The sequence below is a fragment of the Hyaena hyaena genome, unplaced genomic scaffold (genome assembly GCF_003009895.1).
Source record: "Hyaena hyaena isolate Hyena2069 unplaced genomic scaffold, ASM300989v1 scaffold_118, whole genome shotgun sequence".
Classification (NCBI taxonomy): Eukaryota; Metazoa; Chordata; class Mammalia; order Carnivora; family Hyaenidae; genus Hyaena; species Hyaena hyaena.
Window position 1 is genome coordinate 406156 of NW_024080751.1, and position 18336 is coordinate 424491.

At 55.6% G+C, this 18336-nt stretch overlaps 1 protein-coding gene across 1 annotated transcript in view; it reads left to right on the top strand.

Moving 5' to 3' along the window:
• ZBTB46 (zinc finger and BTB domain containing 46) overlaps window positions 1-18336 on the top strand; it is a 62771-nt gene that overhangs the window by 16183 nt on the left and 28252 nt on the right. Inside the window, exon 2 of the mRNA XM_039237067.1 lies at window positions 11754-12722. Coding sequence (XP_039092998.1) covers window positions 11786-12722 — 937 coding nt within the window. The 5' untranslated portion in view covers window positions 11754-11785. The remainder of the gene's footprint in view (window positions 1-11753; window positions 12723-18336) is intronic.

Below are 18336 nucleotides of genomic sequence, written 5' to 3' on the forward strand. Positions count from 1 at the left end.
CCGTCCGCTACCCCCGGATCCGGGGTTTGCTGTCTCCTACTTCTGCCAGCACTTAACAGGGGACATTTACAAAACATTTCTTGAGTTTGATGTGTAAGATTTCAGTCCTCAGATTTAATGTGAGGAAAGTGCCCTCGTTGTGTTGACCCAAGAGTGTGCTCAGAGGCTCGTGCCCCATCGGAGGAGGGGCACCCGGAAGCTTCCTGGAGGGGGGGGCAGTGGCTGGCAGCCGGAGGGATTTGCCGTCCCTCTCCTGTCCACGCAGAATTTGCCTTTGTAGATGAGACCCGTTAAAATAGCCCGTTTGTGCTGCCCAGGGGCTCACGTGTTACCCAGAGGAGCTTGGCTGCCCACAGGACCCACGGTGCGTCCGGAACAGGGCTCAGGTCTAGCAGGAGGTGTTTGGGAGGGTGAGCGTAAAGAGCTGACCTCTTCCCCTTTCTTACCCCCAGCCCACAAAACAAACCCCCAGGCCAGCTTCCCAGCAGAGGAAGCAGAGAAACTGGAAGTCGGAGCTGCCGCGGCGGCTCAGCCCTCGGGTGGGCACGGCAGGCGTGGGCCTTGCTGGTTCTGCGCTGGCCTTCATCCGAGTTCTCGCTCGCTCTCTCTTGAGACTCCTGACCCTGCCCAGGCATCTCTGTCCCCCCCACACCCCCGGGGCCACTCCTGTGCACCCGACCCCAGTCAGGACATCTGGGGCACCTGCTGAGCCTCCCCTCCGCTCCCCTCGAAGTGCTCGTTGCTGGGTCCCTGTCTTGGTGGCTGGTGTCCCCGACACCCCAGGGCAGAACCCTCTACTGGCCGGGCAGGTGGCTCTCGGCTGGCTCCGGCCTGTCGCTGGCCCTACCTTGACTCTCACGGGGACTCCAGAGGGGGTGCTGTCACCACCTCTGTTTTGGGTCTTGCCTGCACTTTGAACCATCCAGAAACACAGAGGTCAGTGTCTCTCAAGGTTCTGTGGCCCACTGGCTGCTTCTGCACACGTGATGTCAGGTGGGCCTGCGGCTCCCTGGGTGCTGGGCTGGAAAGGCTGGGCAGGTGGCTCAGCAGTCAGGTCAGGGCTCTGCTGGGATGCTGGAGTGGCCTCTCTCCACGTCATCGTAGCTCAGCTCCTGTAGCTGGGTAGCTGGGTGCAGAAGTGGACGCTGTCAGCTCCTTGAGGTTCAGGCCAGGTCAGAGAGGGACAGGCCCCTGAAGGCCCTGAACTCTGGGGAGGTGGTTCCCAGGGGAATTTTTCAGAGGCCAGTGTGGCCCCCTGAATGTGTGCTGCTCCCTAAGGCCCCCGTGACTGGTTTGTGTTTCACTCTGGGAAGCTGCCCCTGCCTGGCCCCTCCCCGTGGCTGCACTGCACCTTCGTACTGATCTGGAATCATCCTTGCTGTGACTCTTGTCTTGGTGGTGGTGATGGGGGGTTGTCTTTAGACTTGGATCAGCTCTGTCACACTGGTAATTCAGTGACAGCATGGAATTCTGCTCCCATGGTTAGAAATTTGTTCAGAGGGGCGCCTGGGTCGCCTGGGTCAGTCTGTTGAGTGTCCGACTTCGGCTCAGGTCATGATCTCACGGTTCGTGGGTTCGAGCCCCGCGTCGGGCTCTGTGCTGACAGCTCAGAGCCTAGAGGCTGCTTCAGATTCTTTGTGTGTGTCTCTCTCTGACCCTCCCTGCTCACGCTGTCTCTCTCTCTCTCAGAAATAAGTAAAACATTAAAAAAAAAAAAAAAAGAAATTTGCTCAGAGGGTCTTCAGTGTGCGGGGGAGGTGTTTGGAAAGGGGGGCACCTGAGCACAGGGGCAGGGAGTCAGGGTGGGGGTGTGCCCCAGAGGGGAAGTGACTCCAAGGCAGGTAAGGAGGCTGCGGGCGGGGGGGCGGGGGGAGAAGGAACCGAAAGTGGCCGAGGAGGGCCGGAAGCGGGGGTGTGCCCACAGGCCCGCAGCGGGGGACGGCCGCGTTTGCTTGTTTAGGCGGTGGCGGCCGCAGCGTAGAAACCGTGAGGTGCTCCCGCGGCTCCGCCCGCGGCCCATGTGTTCTCATCAAAGAAAATTCAGGTGGTACCACTTCCCGAGTTGCCAGCCTTGGATGGTAATTCGACGACGTGTAAGACTCTCATTTGTGAAACGATTGCTCATCGTGGGCATCTTCACCTCGAGTTGTTCAGAACATAGTAAGCCATCCAGACACTTCCCAGGGTGGGAAATATCCTCCGCGTGGGGAGGACGGAGCCGGATCCCAGGGCCGCATGGTGTCCGGACGCCAGTCCCCACGCGGGGGGCTGGGCGGGAGGATGTGCCCAGGCCTCCCTCCGGCCACAGCCTTCCCCGCGGGGCCCGTCTGTCCCTCTATCTCCGTCCTGCACGGATGCCGTCGTCCCATTGGGCTGGGGCCACCTGTTGACCTCATGGGAGCAGCTGCGTCTGCAACGACCTGCCCGGAGTAAGGCCACGTTCTGAGCTCGGAGGGTTAGGAATTTAAGGAAGGAATCGGGGACAAAACCCACCCACCACACATGGTGAGAAAGCTCAGGTTTGTGGTTCACAGAAGCAGATTTCTGATGGACTTTGCAGAGGCATAATTTGCATCCAGCAAACTGCTCTCACTTAGAGAGTGTCTGTCTGTGGGTCTGCACGCACTTGGGTGCCAGGGACGCCTCTCAGAGGACACATCCCTCAGCACAAGGTCCCCTGAGCCCTGAGGACTCCGTCCCTGCACCGACTGCAGCCACTGCCCTGCCTCGCCCTGTGGATCAGTCTGCACATTCTAGAACGCAGTAGAAGGTGGCTCACGCGTGCTGCTCTGTGTGGCTTGTTTCACTCAGCATGATCACTGTGAGATCCATGCGTGTCCAGACATTTGGGGCCGGAGGCACTCAGATGTCTTCCTGCCGAGTGCGTCCCTGTGTGGGACAAGCCCACTGACCCACTGGGTCCCCTGTCACACGCACATGGGCTGTTTCTAGGTTTTGACTGTTATGAGTGTCTGTGCATGAGCCCTCGTGTGGGCTGTGTCCTCACTGCGTCGGAGTGGTGGGCTCGCCCGGTGTTTGTTCAGCTTTTGAGGAGCATTTCCCAAAGTGGCTGCACCCCTTACATTGCCAGCAGCCGAGTGAGGTCCCCACTTGTCCCACACCCTCGCTGGCGTTGCTGTGGCCCCTCTGCAGTGGTCGCTGTTTTGATGGGTGTGCGGGGCACAGGTGTGCGGGACACAGGGGAGCCAGTTTTGTGATGTGTCTGTTCAGAATATGGCCCATTGAAGATATCACCAAAGTAACTGCAAGAGTGGATTTTAGAGTCGTCAAGTTGGCGCAGATGTCTGCGTGGCACCATCTCCTCTGGCGAGTTTCTGGGCCTTCGGGCAGCATGCGGCCCATAGAACCAGTGGTCTGGTTCTAGCACGAATGGTATTTTCCTTACACTTTAAAACAATATTTGTTTGTTAGATTACTTTTTGTTTTTAAGCAGTCTTCACGCCCAGTGTGCAGCCTAATGCAGGGCTCGAACTCAGCACCCTGAGATCAAGACCTGAGCTGAGATCAAGAGTCGGACACTTAACCAACTGACCGCTCAGGGGCCCCTAAGGAGAAGTTTAAATTGAGCTTAGCAGACACGCCCAAGCCACAGGTGAGAAGGTGAGGTGGCGTCTGGGGTAAAACAGATTTGCACGTGTGGTTGTGATGGATGCTCGTGTCTTGAGTTGTTCCTGATTAGATGTGGGCTTTTCTTGAGTGGGGCTCAGGGACCAGCCCCAGGGGGGGTCAGAGGGCCCTGCGCAGACTGGCTGTTTTATGTTTCTGTGGGAGCCTGTGGTCTCCCTGGTGGAGCTCCTCACGGGTGAGGGTCCCTGGACCTTAGACACACGATGCAGCCAGTGAATCGTGGTGGCCTCAGATTTCATGAGACACGGTGATGCATTTGGATGTGGCCCATGAAGCACTAGTAGTCGTGTGACAGGTGAGTGAATGACAGGTGAACCTCTTCAACAGGATAGCATCTGCTGATAACTTGTAAGGATGTCTTTCTGGTTGAGACGCCCTTACCTTCAGATACAGGTAGGAGAAGGTTCTGGAGTGTACTCTGTAACTCCCAAGTGACAGGGGATTGGGTGCTCTGTAGGGACCGGGGAGGGAGCTGTGCTGCCCACAGCACCCTCGACGCCCAGATTGCGGAGCCGGCAGGATCCGGCTGCGTTACGGAGAGGAGGTTGGTGGGAGCCGGTGCAGGTGCTCAGGCTGCAGCGTGGCTTACTTTGTGCTGGAGCTGTTGGTGCCGCACCCCTGTCCCGAGGCCACCATGCTGAGCAGTCATTGGTGCCAGCACAGGGTGTGCGGGAGTGCTGGGCATGGTGCCACACGCAGGCACCTCCATTGGCCACAGGACCTTGGCATCTTTGAGCTTCGGTTCTTGCATCTTGGGGACGCCCTCCACCCTTCCCTGGTGGCTGTGGGATTGCAGGTGGCACCTGAGTGTCATCGCGCCCGCCGCCCGCCCAGAAAGGACCCCCCCCCTTGTTAGGAGTCTTGCCAGTGCGTGCATTGTCCCAGTGTCCCTGGCTATCCCTGAGGGGGCCTCGCCAGTCCCCACGGAGCCCCCAGCGCTGGTCAGGCAACACGACCTTTGAAGCCTGGTCTGGAACGAGGATTCAAGTTGCTTTGGTACCAAAGTGTTAGGTTCTGTGAGTGATTCTGTGAAAAGCAAGTATCTGCAGGTCAGGAGGCTGTAAATAGGTGTAGGGGGATCCACAGGAGATCAGAATGGAAGTTTGGAGAAAGCGGCAGGGGAGGGTGTATCTTTGGGGGTTACCTGTGGCACCTTTGTGCCATCTCGGGTGCTAGTCCTGTGGTCTCCCCCAGCCTCACACTCCAGCCTCACAATGAGACGGCATCTGTGTTTCCTCATCGATGGCAGGCCCCTTCCTCACACGGTGCCCCACGTGGACCCCTGACTTCGTGAGTGCGCCGTGTGCTCCGTGCGGCTGCATAGGTGATTCAGCGGTGACGGTCAGGTTACCTGTCTACAGGTGTGCGTCTGTGGCCAGGTGTGCGTCTGTGGCCAGGTGTGCGTCCTGTGGCCAGGTGTGCGTCTGTGGCCAGGTGTGCGTCCTGTGAACAGGCGTGCGTCTGTGGCCAGGTGTGCGTCCTGTGAACAGGTGTGCGTCTGTGGCCAGGTGTGTGTCCTGTGAACAGGTGTGCGTCTGTGGCCAGGTGTGCGTCTGTGACCAGGCATGTCTCCATTAGGTGGAGTACTTGGCCTGGGCAGGCAGGTGCGCCACCATCCCTGCCCTCAAAGGGAAGCCATGTGGGCACATGCTCTCATCTTGAGGCTGCGTCCTGTCCGGTCCCATGCGACATGACTGGCTGTGCTGCCCAGGATGCCTCCGGTCTTAGGGCTGCAGCAGTTGAGCAGGGGACAGACACTCTCCTGCTGTGGTCTGGTGGGTGGGACCCCCACGGGCATCTCACCGATGCCTAGAGGTTATCAATTTCGTAACAAGCATTCAGCTATTCTCCTGAATTTTCTCCGGGCCTGGTTAGATCCCAGGTACTCCTAATACTGTCATAATACTTCATGTACTTGTAGGTACTCCTAATACTGTCATAATACTTCATGTACCTTCAATGTAATATTTCATTTCATTTCATAGCTCGTTCACCTGTTTTAGATTCCACTTCTTTTTACTGTTCGTTTTTCCCTGATGAAAATTGCCCGGTTTTCCTACCGCGTCACACTGCCCCTGAAGTACACAGCTGATATTTAAGCTGCCCTGATTGAATAGTAATTGACTCCACAATTTTCATACAAGTTGAAGTTATTATTATTATTGTTATTTTTAAGTGTTTTATTTATTTCTGAGAGAGAGAGAGACAGCATGAGCAGGGGAGGGTCAGAGAGAGAGGGAGTCACAGAATCTGAAGCAGCTCCAGGCTCCGAGCTGTCAGCACAGAGCCCGACGTGGGGCTCGAACCCACGAACCGTGAGATCATGACCTGAGCCGAAGTCGGACGTTTACCCGACTGAGCCACTGGGCGCCCCAAGTTGAAATTATTTTAGCAACACAGACCCTGTGTGGTGGTCGTTGCCTCTGTGAAGTGGAGTTTTCTGTTCCTTCTGTTGCTCTTCCTGATTCTTACTGGGTCTGTTTTGCTGGTGAGTAAAGAGACTTACTGTTCACACAGGAAAGCAGGGGTGAAGCAGACAGTTTCCCGATTGGCACTGGGCACCTGAAGCTCTTGGTGTTCCCGTCATGGGCACCGGGCACCACTTATGTGGACTTCAGGTGTTAAACTGACGCCTTTTGTTTATGTGACGATTTTCCTTGACTTAAAGCACATCTCGGACCTTCCGTCCCTCCGCGTCTGAGTAACCTGTGTCTGTAAAGCCGGGCGCGAGGGGTGAAGTCACCTGGGTGGAATGTCCCCGTAGCCTTCTCCCGTCCCACCTCGGACAGTCTGGGTGGGGGCAGCACCCTGGCTTAGGGCCCACCCTCAGGTGGCTCTGAGGCGCTCCAGGCAGAGAGCCCATGGCGTTGTCTGTCACCATGTTTCTTCATGTTTCTCCTTTCTGGTGGCTGGTCCTCACTGGGGACAGGGTCGGCCACTGGGACCATAGGCCCCGTGGTGGGCGCGAGCAGCGTGTTCACTTCTGGCCCCAGTGCCGTGCCTGGTGGGGCAGGTCTCTGGCCCCTGGCGCTGCCCCAAGCTGCACGCGGCCGGCTGAGGAGAGGGACCAGGTGTCGGGGGTCCCCAGCATGCGGCCATCTGAGGGAGATGAGGGAAGAGAGCCTTTTGCTTTGTCTGCCTGCCTTTCTGGCCAGTGAATGTGAAGCAGCACATTTTATCTTACTGATTTTAATTAATCTTATTGCCACTAAAACATAAAGAAGGCTAAAATTTAGACTGTCAATTTTAACATTTCCATGACAGTGATGGCTAAACAGTGGTTTTTAGGTCAATGTTAAAGGTTATCTACATACTTCTAAGGAAGCAGGCAAAATTAAAAATGCAGATTTTAAAAAGTACGCCAAATAAGTTAGAATATATGGTCATGAGCCTGTGAGTCAAAACTAGCAAAGCTATAGACCTTTACCCTTGTTTTTAGAAAATAAAATTGGAACCCCTGTGTTACATTCCCCTCCCACTCCTTTCCCTTCCTTCCTTAGATGCATCCCGCCTCGTAAATTTTGTGTGCGTCGCTGCACGTCCCATAACTTTCTCTAGCAACGAGAGCAGTGGCAGCCAGCGTGGCACTTCGTGGTGCAGGCGTTGCTGCAAGAGTTTGTAGATAGTAACTCACATGATCCTCAAAATAACCAAACAGCAAGTATGGTTGTTGTTTTCATTTCACAGATGAAGAATTCGAAGCACAGAGAGGTTAAACAACTTCCCAAGGCCACACAGCCAGGACCGGCGGAGCCAGCGCTCTGGTCCGCGTGTGCTCTTGACGGGGTGCGCACGTCTGGACTCACTACTAGAAAATGGCCGCTGTGTGTCTGGAACAGGTGGTGTTCTGTGCAAGCCCGTCCTTTGGTTTCAGTACATGTTGCCGTTTGTAGTTCCAACAACATGACATTTTCTTGAAACGTTTTTGATATTTGTCTTTTTGACTCAGACCTACTGTGCTTTGCTGCTCTGTGTACTGTGTCGTTCCCGTGTGGGGCGATTGTGTATTTCCCTGCTGTGATCAGTTTATCCCTGGTGAACACCTCTCAGCAGGCACAGGGACCGCATGTATTTGTGATGAGAATTTTAGATCCACTCTCTTAGTGGATTCGATTTTTAACTGTTAAAAAATTGAATTCCAGTGCAGTTAAGACACAGTGTGATACTAGCTTCCGGTGCAGAATACCGTGATTCGACAGCTCCATGCGGCACCCTGAGTTCATGGTGTCAGGTGCCCTCCTGCCCCCCACACCTGTTTCCCCCCTCCCCCCCACCTCCCCTCTGGTGACCGTCCCCCCTCTCCCCTCCCCTCTGGTGACCATCACTTCTCTAGAGCTAAGTCTAGTTCTTGGCTTGTCTTTTTTTCTCCTTTGTGTCATTAGTTTTGTTTCTTAAATTACACACATGAGTGAAATCATATGGTATTTGACTTTCTCCGACTTATTCACTAGCATTATACTTTCCAGCTGCATCCGTGTGTTGCAGATGGCAAGGTTTCATTATTTTTATGACTGAGTAATATTCCATTGTATATATAAATACCACATTCTCCTTATCCATCCACCACCTGACAGACATTTGGGCTCTTTCCATCGTTTAGCTGTTGCAAATAATGCTGCCGTAAACCTCGGGTGTGTGTATCCTTTTAGATTAGTGGTTTTGTGTTCATTGCGTAAATACCCAGTAGAGCGACTCCTGAATCATTCGGTGTTTCTGTCTTCAGTCTTTCGAGGAACGTCTCCGCTGTCTTCCACTGGCTGTACCAGTCTGCATTTCCACCTTCCTTTTTCTCCGCACCGTCCCCAACACCTGCTGTTTCTTGTGCCATTCTGACAGGTGTGAGGTGCTATCATGGTTTTGATTTGTATTTCCCTGATGAGTGGCATCTTCCCTGTGTCTGTTGGTCATCTGGATGTCTTCTCTGGAGAAATGTGTGTTCATGTTCTCTGCCCATTTTTAAATTGGACTATTTGCATTTTGGGTGTTGAGTTGTATAAGCTCTTTATGTGTTGTGGATACTAATCCTTTATCAGGTATGTCATGTGCAAATACTATCTTCTCCCATTCAGTAGGTTGTCTTTTAGTTTTGCTGGTTGTTTCCTTCACTGTGCAGAAGCTTTTTATTTCTTTTTTTTTTTTTAATTTTTTTTAATGTTTTACTTCTGGGAGAGAGAGAGAGAGACAGCGTGAGCAGGGGAGGGTCAGAGAGAGAGGGAGTCACAGACTCTGAAACAGGCTCCAGGCTCTGAGCTGGCAGTCAGCACACAGCCCGACGCGGGGCTCGAACCCACGAACCGCGAGATCATGACCTAAGCGAAAGTCGGACGCTTAACTGACTGAGCCACCCAGGCGCCCCGGTCTTTAATCCATTTTAGGTCTATTTTCGTGTCTGGTGTAAGCAAGTGGTCCAGGTTCATTCTTCTGCATGTTGCTGTCCAGTTTTTCCAGCACCATTTGTTGAAGCGACTGTCTCTTTTTCCACTGTATATTCTTTCTTCCTTTGTTGAAGATTAGTTGACCCCATAGTTGTGGGTTAATTTCTGGGTTTTCTATTCTGTTGATCTGTGTGTCTATTTTTGTGCCAGTACATACTGCTTTGATGATTACAACTTTGTAATTTACCTTGAAGTCTGGGATTGTGATGCCTCTAGCTTTGCTTTTCTTTTTCAAGATTGCTTTGGCTATTCAGGTTTTTTTCTGGTTCCATACAAATTTAGGATTGTTTATTCTAGGTCTGTGAAGAATGTTGGTGGCGTTTTGATAGGGATTGCATTAAATCTGTGGATTGCTCTGGGTAGTACAGACATTTTAACAATGTTCTTCCAATCCATGAGCGTGGAATGTTTTTCCATCTCTTTGCACCCTCTTCAGTTTCTTTCATCAGTGTTTTGTAGTTTTTAGAGTACAGGTCTTTCATCTCCTTGGTACGTTTATTCCTAGGTATTTTATTTTTTTTGGTGCAGTTGTAAATAGGAGTTTTTTTTTAAGTTTATTTATTCTGAGAGAGTGCGAGCGTGAGCACATGTGAGCAGGGGAGGGGGGGAGAGAGAGAGAATCCCAAGCAGGCTCCATGCTGTCAGCTCGGAGCCTGATGTGGGGCTCAATCCCAGGAACCATGAGATCATGACCTGAGCCGAAATCAAGAGTTGGACACTCGACCGACTGAGCCACCCAAGTGCCCCCAGGATTGCTTTTTAAATGTCTCTTTCTGCTGCTTCATTATTGGGGTATAGAAATGTAACGGTTTTCTGTACATTGACTTTGGATCCTGTGACCTTATCGAATTCGTTGGTTTTAGTAGTTTTTTGGTGGTGTCTTTAGGGTTTTCTATATGTAGTATCGTGTCCTCTGTAAATAGTGAAAATTTTAGTTCTTCCTTACCAATTTGGATGCCTTTTGTTTCTTTTTGCTGTGTGATTGCTGAGGCTGGTACCTCCAGGGCTGTGTTGGATAATGAGTGGGAGTGGACACCCTTGTCTTGTTCTGGCGGAACAAGTGCATATGATGTTGGCTGTGGGTTTTTCATATCCAGCCTTTATTATGTTGACGTGTTTCCTCTAAACCTACTTGATGAGAGTTTTTATCATGAAGGGATGTTGCACTCTGTCAGATGTTTCTTCCGCATCTGCTGGGATGATCATATGGTTCTTAACCTTTCTCTTATTGATGTGATGTATCACAGTGATTGATTTGTGACTGTTGAGTCCCGCTGCAGCCCGGGAGTGAGTCCCACTTGATTGTGGTGCAGGATTTTTTAATGCACTACTGGATTTGGTTTGCTAGAATTTTGTTGGGGATTTTTGCCTCTATGTTCATCAGGGACATTGGCCTGTAGTTCTTTTTTTTCTGTAGTGTCTTTATCTGGTTTGGGTATTGGGGTGATGCTGGCCTCATGGAATGAGTTTGGAAGTTTTCCTTCCTCTTTTATCTCACAGGACATTTCAAAGATGATTTCAGGTGGTGTTTGCACACATATTGTAATGACCAAAGGAAGGTGGGTGTGTTGTGACAGCTTTGAGTCAGTAAAGAAGCGTTGGAGGTGGACCGAGTCCTGGGGACCCACGCCTCCCGGGAAAGAGGCGGGCGCCCCTACATTTGACCAGCTTAGTTCTCTCCCATTAAACACACGTTGGCATTTTTGGTGGGTGCTCCCGCTTGACGAGCCAGCTGGGAAATGGAGTATTGAAGTGGGAAGGTCAGCCTATACCTACTGTGTCTTTCTCAGGCAGTGTCATGGGGTGAGTGTGTCCACCCAGTGCCTTGGACTGTGAGCTAACTTGGATATAATTAGTTAAGGTGAGGTTGTTCTGAAGTAGGGTGTCCAGTATTACTGGGGTCCTCATAAGAAGGGGACACTGGGACCTAGGCTTCCAGGGCGTAGGTGGGTGAGCATGACTGCCAGCCACCAGCGGAAGCAGGGAGAGGCCTGGACCCTGGAGCCCGCGAGGGAGCTGGTCTTGGCCTCTGAGAGCCTCCAGCTGCGTGAGAATCTGGTTCTCTGAGCCCCTGGCCTGGGGCACGGGGTTCTGGCCATCCTGGGGAGCTGACACGGCAGCAGAGACGAGAACGTGGTGGACATGCTGGGGGGGGGGGGGCCGTGGGCGGACCAGAGGGCCTTCCATCGGGAGCCGCGGGTACCTTGTGCTCTGCCCCTGCACGCCTCCTCTCTCGGGCTGGTTTGAGCTAGAGTTTTGGAAGCTGTGAGGTCTGCTTCCAGGCCTTTCTGCTCTGCTGTTTGTGTTGTTTGTGTAGGAAGCCTTTGCTTTGTCTTTAAAGATACGTCCTCAGGGGTGAGGGGCGTCTCCCCTGGATCTGCATTTGGGGAAGACTGTCGCTTCAGCAGCTGATGGCCGTTTGCCTTCTTGGTGGACCATGTGGTGTTTGTTCCAAGAGGCAGATGTGGGGCTCTGTTCGGAACCCCGTGTCCCTTGTGGCCGTGGTCAGCGCGGAACCCAGACCTCCCGCCCGGTGGCCGCTCTGACGTGGCCGGAGGCACAGGCCCCTGCTGTCTCCTCCGCCCACACGCAGCGGCCCGGCGCTCCGCCTGCCCCCCACGGGCGTTTCTGTTGGCCGCCCGGGTAACTGTGCTGTTCTTGCCCCCACAGAGTCTGTAGAGGAGCAGCAGCAAGGCTTCCAAATGAACAACCGCAGGGAAGACATGGAGATCGCGTCCCACTACCGGCACCTGCTCCGGGAGCTCAACGAGCAGCGGCAGCACGGGGTCCTGTGCGACGTGTGCGTCGTGGTCGAGGGCAAGGTCTTCAAGGCGCATAAGAACGTCCTGCTCGGCAGCAGCCGCTACTTCAAGACGCTGTACTGCCAAGTGCAGAAGACGTCTGACCAGGCCACGGTCACGCACCTGGACATCGTCACGGCGCAGGGCTTCAAGGCCATCATCGACTTCATGTACTCTGCCCACCTGGCCCTCACCAGCAGGAACGTCATCGAGGTGATGTCTGCCGCCAGCTTCCTGCAGATGACGGACATCGTGCAGGCGTGCCACGACTTCATCAAGGCCGCGCTGGACATCAGCATCAAGCCCGACGCCTCGGACGAGCTCTCCGAGTTCGAGATCAGCGCCCCTCCCGGCAGCAGCACGGACGCACTCATCTCGGCCGTGATGGCGGGAAGGAGCATCTCCCCGTGGCTGGCCCGGCGCACGAGTCCCGCCAATTCTTCTGGAGACTCGGCCATCGCGAGCTGCCACGAAGGCGGCAGCAGCTACGGGAAGGAGGACCAGGAGCCCAAGGCTGACGGCCCCGACGACGTGTCCTCGCAGTCGCTGTGGCCCGGGGACGTGGGCTACGGGTCTCTGCGCGTCAAGGAAGAGCAGATCTCCCCGTCTCATTACGGAGGGAGCGAGCTGCCTTCCTCCAGGGACGCGGTGATGCAGAACTCTTTCTCAGAGCAGGCTGCCGGGGACGGCTGGCAGCCCACAGGTCGCAGGAAGAACCGGAAAAACAAAGAGACGGTCCGGCACATCACACAGCAGGTGGAGGGCGACAGCCGGGCCGGCTCCCCGGCCACCCCCTTCCTTCCGACGTCCGGGTGGCCGTTCGGCGGCCGCGACTCAAGTAAGCCTTTTGTTCTCACAGGCAGGGCCCAGACGCCGTGTGTGTTCGCGGCCCCACGGCTGCTTGTGCTGCAGGTGAAGCCGCACCTTCCAGCCTCCCGCCAGGGCCTCCCGCGGGCCAGCCTCCTTTGGCGGCAGATTGTGCGAGCGCAGGGAGTGTGACTCCGGGTGCCCGGTCAGCACGGTGCCGGTGTCACTGGTGCGCGAAGCCGCCTTACGTAGGGCTTCTCTACCGCCGAGGGGTCGTGGCTGGAAGAGTGGGTGACACGTGGTGTGGGCTCACTTTGAAGGATCTGCTTTCCCTTCTCCAGGGAGCCTTTCGTAAACACTGCTTAGGAGAACTTAATTTTAAAAGGTTTAAACGTGAAAATACTAAAAGGTGCAAAAGTGCTTTAGGTGAGGTGATGGGAAGGTGGGACAGGACCTCCCCCCCCGACCCCGGGCCCTCACTGTCCCCTGGCCTCAGCTCTGGATTTTCTGTTCCGCATACTTGGGTTTTGGTTGTTGTTGTGAGTGTTGAACAGGCAGTCGTGCACACCTGGTTTGTCCCTGGTGAAAAGCTTGACTTCCCCTGGCGGCGGGGGTGGGGGGGGGCGTGAAGGCTTCTGGCTCAAACCCCCCCCTTGCAAGGACGGATGTTTCCTTGTTTCCAACAAGTGTGGGTCCAGTGGTTCAAACTAATACATGTGTTTTTTTCTTGCTGTGCAGGGGGGGTGGGGGAAGGTGAGCACGTGTCAGGTTCAAGGTGGCTCTAAGCTCAGCTTTGCTGAAGCTGGTCCTCACACTCTGGATGACGGATTTGTGTCTGTCTCCCAGACTCGTGGATGACACTCCGGGCACCCTGATGGGGCCGGGCGCCGTTACCCCAGCCCTTCAAGGAGGCAGACGGGGGAGCAGGCTCCCTCCACCCCCAGCCCAGCCCCAGGCGCCCTGGGGTCCAGAGGGTGAGGAAGAGCACTCGCCGGAGCAGAGTTGGTCCAGAGCAGGACGGAGGCGAGGCTTCTTAGCAAGTTTTCGTCTTGCGCAGGCCCCTCCAGTAAGGTCAGAAATCAACCTAGAACGTGAGAACAGACAGAGGTGAAGGCAGAAAAGGGTCATAGCCCTGAGAAGTGTCACAGTTGTTTGCGGGGAAGCGGGAAGCTTCCTGGGCAGGGCGGGCAGGGCCCCTGGACATTCCTGGCTCCCACTCTCAGCCCCTGTGCTTTGGCTTTTGTCATTGTAGTGAGATATATATGCCATGACCTCTACTGTTCTGTTTCTGAGTGTATAATTTGTTGGGATAAATACATTCACATTGTCACGCAGTCATCATTACCATTTATCTTCATCCCAAACTGAAACTCTGTGCCCATTAAACAGAACCTCCCCAAGACGCACTGTCGCTGTCACTCTCTGCCGCTGTGTGTTCCCAGCCTGAAGCACAGGGCCACACCCCTGAATGCTCACTACGGGCTGGGTGAACCACAGCCTTTCGACCTCGGGCTGGATGACTCACTGCCGTGGGGGCGTCCCGGGCACCCTAGGGCAGCAGCATCCGTGGCCTCGTCCACCAGATGCCGGTAGCCACCCACCCCTAGTTTGGTGACATCCAGAGTGTGTCCAGACGTGGCAGCACCCCAGAATAGCTGGAGATTCGCCAAAGAAGGTGGTTACGTTTCTGAGCTGCTGGAAAAGCCCTCTCCCTGCCGGCTGTCCGTAGGAGGGAGCACCCCGTGTGCGCCAGGCTTCGTCTCCCACCAGCTCTGACTCAAATCTGAGAAGCTGTCAGGGTGCATGACCCGAGGACAGGCACTTTGTCTTCGGGGGGGTCAGGGCCGCAGTCCTGTCCGGGTGAGTCCAGTGCTGGGGGTCGTGAGCCGCCCAGCAGGCCGTGACACCGGAGGCCTTGAGGCCCCTCTGCACAGTCAGGAGTGTGCGCTGCTCAGGCCTGGAGGTTTGAGGTTTTGAGTGCAGTAGTCAAGCAGAAGGCGTTTTTAGAATCCAACAAGTGATTTCGACCAAGGAGTTTTGTTAATGTCTTAAATCCCTTGGGTTTCCAAGGCAACTGAGAACGGCTTCTGTTAGATCATTCGGAGTTGCTGCAGCAAGGACGTGGGGTTGGGGCTCGTGTAGGATGGTTTCTGCCCTCTGGTGGTTTATTCCTCTCCCCTGGCCCTGGGGCTGGGTTCCGAAGCTCAAATTGTGATCCCCAGTGCGGGCCAGTTTGTTTTCACTAAAGATTTATTACCTCTTAGTGAAGAATACTTCTAAATTCTCCTATTTGCAGGAGAGAAGGCTGTTCCAGAAGAATGTGTCAGGTTTTTGCCGATCACTCAGTGCAGGTGCTCAGGTACCCAGTTCTGCAGCCTGGCCTGTGTCCCCACTTTGGCTGGTGGTGATTCCGAGGCCTGTTAGCATTTAAGAGGGATTGTTCTGAGCAAAAGGTCAAGAGCGTTCTAACCCAGCGGCCTTCAAGAAGGTGTCATTGGAATTCACTCGTGAGTTACGGTCGTTTGCACGGCGGCTCGTGGGAAGTGGCGTACACGCGCGAGGGAGGTTGCACGTCCTCGGCCGCGTGCTCCTCGGGCCCTGGCCTCCCCACCTCGCATGCGATCCCAGACCCCCAGGAGGCGGGTCCGTAGCTGCTGGTTCCAAAGCCCAGGGGCTTGTCCTAATGTCCCACATACGCTCTAAAAGGTTTTGCCAAAAAAGAGAGTTCTGGAGCCGGAATAAAATGGGTCTATTTTGTAGAGTAAATGTTTGAACCTGAACCTTTGTGAAGTTGGAGCTTGACACAGTTCGGGCGGGTGAAGGTGGGCTCCCCGCCGGCCACTCGCACCCTTGCAGCCTCTCTCCTGTGCAGGGAGGGGGCAGGAACTCAGGTCCCTCAGGTCCACAGTTGTTGCGGGGGCTCAAGTGGGAGCCACCAAGCCGGCTCTGCGAGAGGGGGAGGGGAGACACCCCCCCCGCCCGTCCTGAAGCACGTGAGGGCGCGGAAGGACTTGTCCGAGAAGCTGTGAACCATGCGAGTTTGTGTGAGTTACCCCGCGTGGCGGGTGACCTGACCGCGGGCGTGAAGGCTGAAGCGAGCGCCCGGCACCCTGGTTCTCCCGTCACTCGGTCCACTTCCGCGACAGGGCGCCTTTCCGCTGCCAACGGTCCAGCTCAGCGTGGTATTCTGATTTTTGGGTAAAAGAGCCCGGCTGAGGAGCGGCAGCGCAGATCTTCGGGGCTGGGACTGGACCTGCCTCCCAGCACCCGGACGGATGGGCCTGTTCCCGAGACCAACTGTCGCCCCCCTACCCTTCACCCCTCCCTCAAGAGGTGGAGCGCCACCGTAGCCGCCGCCGCCCCGTTTCCCCTTCTGATCGGAGCTGAGCCGTGTGGAGCCGGTTCTGGTTGGCCCTTTGCTGTCTGGCCGGTGGCAAGCGGCGCCCTCGTGGTTGGGGTTTGGGTGAGAGCGCGGAGCCCGGCGGCCGCGCCAGGAGGTGGCGGGTGGGAAACGCTGGCGACCCGGGGCCGGCTGAATGGGAGCACGAGCCGGCCGCCTGCGGGGTGGGGTCTGCTTGGAAGGGGGCCGCGTGCCTGGGGCTCATGCCCGGTGACCTTTGGCTCATCCATGCTCAAGGCCATACTTTTGAATCGCTGTCCTGATTCAAGACCCTTACGAGCTCGGCTTCGCTGAGCCGCTGGCGTAGCTCACATGCAGGCGCTCCGTTTGCGCCTGGATTTTCTAGAGCATCGGGTTAGTGAAGGATGAGCCCTTAGGCTCTCACGGGCACCCTGCTCCGCCTCCCCCGGCTGGGTGCTGCTGAGTGCCTTGTCCCCACGGGTGCCCAGTGGGGCTGGGAGGACGTCCCTCCTGGAGCCACTCTGTGGATGAGCTGCAGTGTGTCCTGGGCTGATGCGGGACAAGGCAGGCCACGTCGTGAGGCTGTGCCAGGCCGGAGCCGGAGGAGGAGGTGCTTTCTGGAAGCCCCGGGAGCCGGGCAGCACTCCAGGCTTGGGCGACACAGGGAGCCCAGCACAGGCTTGCACTCGGGATCCCCGAAGTGGGGGAATCTCAGTGGAATGTGCCTGAGTTGGTGTGAGGAGTCGGTGATCCCAGCCTGTGGGATGTGTTTTTGCGGGGCGTGTGAGCACCTGGTCGCGCTCTAGGGTTGTGCGGAAAGGAGCCCGTCCCGCGCCGAGTGCAGGGGCCGTGCGGCAGCTTCACGGAGCTCGAGTTCCCGGGCCGCGTCCCCGCCGTGTCCGAAGCCAGCCTCCGCCGCTCTGTGGTTGGTTCGCAGACGTGCAGCCGCCTCACTGGGTCTCAATTTGAACTTGAGGGCTTTTGTTTTCTTTCACCAAGTACTTATTTTCTTTCGGTGTTGTGGACCGTGACAGTGATGCCCCCAGAGTGAGTGAAGGGTCTCCCGGCTTGGGGTGGGGACCAGACCTGGGCGGCCCGACTGTGTGGCGCTGCCCCCACCCCCAGGCGTCGCCTCCCAGCGAGGAGGAGGGGCTTGGCTGGGACCCACGGGGTAGGACGTAAATGCACTGCTTGTGAACTTCCATTTAAATGGAGATTTTTAAGAGGAGCAGTGTTATTTTAAAGTGTTCATTTGAAAATTTTTATGCCACTGCTTTTTTCAAAGTTATAAAAAAGCTGAGGTAGAAGCTGCACACCAGAACAGGGCAAACCCCTGAGTGCCGAGCTGGCTAACGTGACCGAGCTGCCCCCCGGGAGCCCCTCACGGTCGTCCTGGGGACGCCTCTCCCTGAGGTCGCCGCATGCCGTCTGGCCTCCGCGAGCCGCCTGCTGTGGGATGAAGCCACACCGCGCCTCCCCACGCGTGTGGGCTCCGCCACGTGAGCGCACACCGTCGACTCCTCGTGTCCGTGTGTACGGCTCTGCCGCCTCTGGCTTGAGCCGTGACAGTCCGTGCTGCACACCCCGTGTGCTCCGTCCAGCGTGTAGTGCAGGCGCTTCTGGGGCGCGTGAGCTTCCTACAGCTGCCGCGAGAAGGTACCACGCGCCCAGTGGCCCGCAGCGCAGACTTCGCGTCTTCCCGCTCTCAGAAGTCGGGAGTGGGGAGGCAGGGCTCTGCGATCCTTCTAGAGGCTCCAGGGGAGCCTGCTTCCTGGCCTGCTGCAGCGGCGTCCCGGGGTCCGGCCCCCCACCCTCGCTGCTCTCTCCATTCAGGGCCCTGGTGTTGATCTTCCAGCTCAGGGTCCCTACGCGCATCCCCTTTGCCGTGTGAGGTCACAGGCCCTGGAGGTCGGGACCTGACTGTCTAAGGGCTGTGATCGGCCTGCCCCGTGGGGCAGACGTTAAACAGGAAGGTTTTTTGAGTGAAATTGCCATTCTTTTTTTCTATTCCTTGAGGCATAATATGCATGCAGTAAACTGCCCAGAAGTGATGGACTGGATAAGTTCTTGTTTCTTTTCTTAACATTTTATTGGGGAAATAGTTATACCTAGAGAAAAGTTAACAAAAAGGGAAACAAGCATGTTTACTGCCTGGATTCTTCACGTCACGTTTTGCTACATGTGGTTTATTACACGTTTATCCATTGAATCACCCAAAAACCCATCTCATTTTCCAGTGCTTTCAAACTACCTGGCAAGTCAGTGTACTTCACTCCAAACACCG